Below are 6,000 nucleotides of genomic sequence, written 5' to 3' on the forward strand. Positions count from 1 at the left end.
TATTTTGGCATTTTTAAGATATTTCATATTTTTCATGTCATTTCTTGACAATATTGATTAGCCACACTGTTCACCAAATATTTTTTGACAAATAACTTAATTTTGTGCTCAAAGTTAAAAAATTTAAGCTGTTGCTAAAACAGAACAATCCCTTCACATAGGCCAGTGATACAGTATCAGGCGCCTGTGTTTCCAACGAAATACAAGTTTTGTTCATTTTGTTCAAAGTGTCATCAATTCAGTGTCAACCTCCAAAAGCAAACTCAGTTTTTACAATGAGATTTAAGTCGGGAAACATCCACTTAACAATTCATTCAGCCAAGTCTGACACGGACCAACCAATCACCAAAGGTTTATGAGTTGCACACTAGTTTCTAGGGTTAAGTACATTAACTCTTTCAGCCAGTGAGCGCCTACTTGTTGTGACCACTGTTCCACTTTGCTAATGCAGTATTACTGCTAATGCAGTATTCCTGTGTTTGGCTTATGCCCTCATGATTTTCCAGTATTTGTGAATAATAAATCCGCAGTTAAGGCAGAGACTAAAACTACACACAGCTACACAAGTGACTTGTATATACTAATACTACTAGAATAAACTGAAACACAAATTGAAGACTCATTCCTCCGAGGGACTTTTAAGTTCTTCTTGCTTATATTTTAATAGCTGTGAATATTTAATTAGCGTGTCTGTGTGGGATGATTTCTTTGTGTAACATTGAATAAAGCTTAACTAAAAATATATGCAATATCAATGTGTGTCTGTAGTAAAAATTAACTATTTTATAACTGAATTTTAAGAGAACATTAGACAACTCATAAATAAAAAGAAGCCACAGAGTGTTTGCACAGTAATGTCATAACAGTGCTAAAAGACAGCCAATATGGTTGTATTTTAAAGAAACCGACAGGTATGATGTAATTTTTTTATTTTGCCTTTAAATTTCTTTTTTAAATGGATAGCACAAGCCTCCAATGTGATTTTGCATTAGTTTTAGGTTGGACAATTTTTTTTTGGTTTTCTACCAACATTGCACAACATTTACCAACAGCTTTTGATGTTTGTTCCCATTTGATGGGTGTGTCGGGGAGAAAATCATGACACCCATTGCAAAAACCCACGGGAAGAGTTGAGTATAAACATTACAGTCTTCCAAACTGCCGTCAATGCACCATGAATGTATGTATTCAAATATTTGCTTTCAATGTTCTCTTTTACCACCCGTTTTGGCATAGCTGACCACGACAGGATTTGCCAGGAGTTCAAGTGAAACTATATTAGGATGGATTTTCCCTTTAAATGTAACAAATTCTATATTTGCTTAGAAAAAAAATGAAGAGAGTCTTTAATGTTATAGATTCAGAGTATAGCCATTTCTACAAAGAGACAAAGGAAAGTGGTCACTATCTTTAACTGCCTGTGAGAATTGGCAAACACACCGAGTGAAGTGTGCTCAGGAGAGAGAGGGAAAATAAAGCAGGCAACCAGAGGGAGAGAATGAGAAAGAGGGAGGATGGTAGTCACTGTGAGAATCATTTCCAACGTTTCTTCACACAGCAATATTTCTGTAGGGGCTGTCACATTTAGAAACACTGGTGCGTCAGGTCCTGTGAACCCAGATATAGTGGCTAACATGGCAGAGGCCCGGCAACAGCAAGACAGCTGAAGACAGAAAACTTATGTGTTACACCAAAATAAATCTAAGCCCAGTAATGGTTCAGCTGAATATTGGCTTCAATGGTTTGGTATATTTAGTGCTAAATTCTTTGGACTATTTGATAACTAACATTATCACCACATTATTAAAGTTTTGGTACATGCTATGGTACTTGAATCAAAGGACTCACTTAACTGATACACAACTTAATTCTAACCAATAATTCAAGAAATATGTGAATAAGATAGTAAATCTTAAAGTTTCTGGCCCAGATGCTTTAAAAACTGCCCTGTGACATATTGCTGTCATTATCAGCAAGCTTGCATTTACAAGTTTGCAGTAATAGGCTACACGTCACTACCATCCAGTAAGCACGTAGGCATGAACAAAGACATAACAGTCTTCTCTATCCGGGACACATTATGCATCGACTGGAAGAACCAATGGCTTTTCACCAAACTGCAAATGTGTACGCCATTAGAGGGACTGTGCATCACTCGACCTTGGATATTCCATGGAGCACAGAGCGCCGGTTGAAGATGTTGGGAAGTGGAATTGTTCTGACGATGACCCCAAAGTCAAACCCCTCACGTCATAGAAGCAAGTGTGCAGGCCATGCTGGAATGCATCAGTCAGCATAGTCCATAAAGGACTCTTTTCACTGTTCATGCACCCCACTCTTGACCTTGTGTTTGGCGGTGCGTGCTGGTAGAAGCGTCGCTTGCCAGCTATTGACTATCTGACTGAACTGAATGACGCCGTCTTGCGCGCTTGATAACCATCTTCTCTGAAAATGACACTAACAATTGGTAATGTATTATAAAGAGAGTTAACGTACATACACGTCACATACATACTGAAAGGGTTTGTTATTATATAAGTTAGTTTCTACTCATTTCTTCTTAAACTCTATTCATGAATTGTGAGAAACAAGTAGGCATGTCCGGACCAGGTTTTTTTTGGCCCTGATCCTAATCAGAGTTCTTTAACACTGGGTATCTGCCCACAGCAAGTCCAACCTGATGATAATATGGTCTGTCTACCTAAATATTGATTAAACCTGTATCTGATACACTGAAATAAGAGGTGCTTTTACTCGATTGGGCACACCTTATTTTTCACAAGGTTCTTGAACCAATCACTGGAGGTCCTGGTTCCAGCTATTAACATGCAAATTGCTAATCTTGATATATGAATAAAGTTTAACTTGGAGAATGCCTGAAATTGATAAGACACAATAAACTAAAAAGACAACTTCACACTCTGTTGGTGTTTCTCAAGTCAATCACGATAGTATAGTGGTGTTCACAGTGGAGGTTCACCTCTCACACATGATCTTTGGCTGAGTGCAGACACTGACTTCAGCGGGCAAACAAACTCCTAAAAACAGACAAGTTTTAATTTTGTCCTGTCATCAAGTTACTGCCAGAATTAATTAGCGAAGATTGGTCAGAGGTAAAAGATTAAATAACAGGTTTGTTAGCGTCAGAGCTTTGCAAATCTGTGTATTTTGACAACCCGGGTGTCAGAACTCAGAGTCTCTCGCTCTGGTGCACCCAAATCATTTTTCAAATTTGCACACAGCAAAACAGTCACCAAATGTCATGCTGAACTTGGTGGATAACTGTTTCCTGGAAAGGAAAACAAATCCTGACATGGAAACATGAGGCAACCTGTTGCTTCATTGGCCAATCGAAGTTGAAAGTAGAATACAACAATATACTAAAGTTGATTTTCCCATTAAATGTATCAAGGCTATATTTTCCTGTGACAAAACCTGAAGAGACACTTACCAACTCAGACTACAGCTATTTCTACAAAGAGCAGGACTGAGAGCTCATAATAATTGATCTTTCAGTTGACATTTCTTCCATTTTTTAATGTGCTAAGGTTTTTGCGGAATTTACTGGTCTTCTGAGAGAACCTGGGCTTGGTCAGGCACCGGTGCTGAGGTAGGCCTGTAAAATCAATTAATACTGTACATTGTGTGTGATATTGGGACGTAATTTATACAAACTTAACTTGTCTGGGAGAAGAGTCAAAAATCTGAAATGAACAAAACATATTCTGTTGTGGATGTTGGATGTTGTGAATGTTTTTTTTTTCTTGTTGCCATCCGGCTGCTGTTGTTTACTTTTTCAGGGAGGTCACCAGCTGGCTGGAAGATCTCTGATTACAAGACTTGCAGATTCAGCTAATATCTGAGACACATCATCCATGTAGACTAGACCAACTGTTCACACAACCTTTCGTCATTCAGTAAACTTAGGTCCACAATAATCTAGTCACTCCACAGACCATTATAAAGAGTCACATCCTCAAAGAGAGACAACTTTGTATGGTTCATTTTGAAAGTATAGGCCTTGGTGTTTAGATTCATGCAATAAAAATGAACTTACAATTAGGGCTGCAACTGAAGATTCTTTTTGTCGATTCTTTTCTTGATTAATTGATTAGTTGTTTGGTTTATGAAATGTCAGAAAATGGTGAAATATGTCAATCACTGCTTCCCAAAGCCCAAGATGACATCCTGAAATGTCTTGTTTTGTCCCGACCAACAATCAACAATCCAAAGATATCCAGTTTACTAACACAGAAGACTAAAGAAACCAGAAAATGCTCATTTGTATTATGTTATATTCATGTAAGAGGCTGGAACTGAGAATTTTGATTTTTTTTTCTTCTAATTTACTAAAATGGATTAATCAATTACCAAAATAGTTGGTGATTAATTTTCTGTTGATCGACTAATCGTTGCAGCTCTACTTACCATGTACATCATTTTCATATTCCCTATTATAATGACCTTAAGCTGTGAAGCTCAAAGATGTACTGACTAAAAGTCAACTCAGGTTTAATTAAGACAAAGACTGAATATGCAGACAATCTCAAGTGTCCAGACCTGTGCTGTTAAGAGATTTCTTTCAAGCTTCAACTGGCCATGTGGATAAATAGGCCTAACTTAAGGTAAATGTTTCCACCACACAACTGTCAAACTTGTATTACACAATCAAAAAAAATAAAATAAATAAACATATGGCTCTCCTACAAAGTTGAAAGTATCTATCCACTGCTCTGTTTGGTGCACATGTGAGGGGCATGAACAGACTGTGACCTGCCCACAAACTCTTCTGTAAATATTATCTACTCGTAACTACTGTACACCACCGACACAACACCATCATAGTACTATCTTGGCTGCACATGAGTACAAAAAGCAACACAAAACAGTTCATTACTGCCAACAATCCCTTTAAATGGCTCCACTGTTGACCCCTTGACCCAGATAACTTACATTGAGCTTCAATGCTATGCTTATGGCAAGTTATTTTCTGCCTAATTGTATCCAAAATGATATAATTGGCAACTACACCCTCATATGTAATTAATTTTAGCTTTGCTCGTTAATGCTTCAGCAACTTGCGTTAACATAACTGACGTTAGCGTCGACTAGCTTCAAGTTAACATCTTCGCCCGATGTTAACACAGCTGTCTCACAAGACAGACGCTGCTTTTGTGCAAACTGTCCCAACAAACTGTTATTTTAATGCGTTAGAAAAGTCACCATGAAAGCTTTTATTCGTGAGCTGCGGGTTTAACAAGCTAGCGCTAACTTCTACTTCATACTGTTTTGAGTAGCGCTGCCAGGAAATAGCCGGAGCCCCGGTCGACAGGCGATCTCTCCTAGATCGTTAACAATATATAATTTCGGGTTATATTCTTTGTCTAACACCCCGAATGAACTATGTAACCAAAATACATACCAGCTCATTTTGGGTGAACTTTTATTCCAGTTTCATTGGGTGGTTTTCTTTTCTCCCGAGGACCTCATCCCTTTCTACCAGTCAATAACCGAGCACTAAACAGGAAGTCCGGGACTTAGCCGCTCGCGTTTCCTCTGAGGAAGTTTTATGACAGAAACAAGCAAAATGAAGCAAACATAGTACTATCATGTATTAAAATAATAACACCAGACAGGTAATATGCGTCTGTGTTTTTATATACGTTTATATATAATGCAGGTTAGGCTACATTAATTGATTTAAATGTCAAGTACGTGTTTGTGTGTGTATGTCGGGTGCGCGCGTTGGCGTGCGTGTAAAGACTGAGGTAAACTGAAGGCAAGTGATATTTTTCTTTATTCAAGTACTTACATAGAAATAACAAAACAATTGCATTACAACAAACTGAAGTGCCAGGTAAACAGGGGAGCACATCTCCCCATCACAAGGATATAGTAAAATTCATTTCAATATTCAGCTCATCATAAAAGGACCTTATTATAAGGTAATAAAAACATGAAATAGGCTAAAGACATCCACAACATTTTAAACAAGACCCC

General features: G+C 37.8%; 1 protein-coding gene across 1 annotated transcript in view; it reads right to left on the reverse strand.

The window, feature by feature from the left end:
• Nucleotides 1-5,597, reverse strand: part of bin3 (bridging integrator 3) — a 33,737-nt gene extending 28,140 nt beyond the window's left edge. Inside the window, exon 1 of the mRNA XM_044368623.1 lies at nt 5,423-5,597. Within this exon, the coding sequence (XP_044224558.1) occupies nt 5,423-5,430 (8 nt within the window). The 5' untranslated portion in view covers nt 5,431-5,597. The remainder of the gene's footprint in view (nt 1-5,422) is intronic.
• Nucleotides 5,598-6,000: the final 403 nt, after the last annotated feature.

The sequence above is a fragment of the Thunnus albacares genome, chromosome 2 (genome assembly GCF_914725855.1).
Source record: "Thunnus albacares chromosome 2, fThuAlb1.1, whole genome shotgun sequence".
NCBI lineage: Eukaryota > Metazoa > Chordata > Actinopteri > Scombriformes > Scombridae > Thunnus > Thunnus albacares.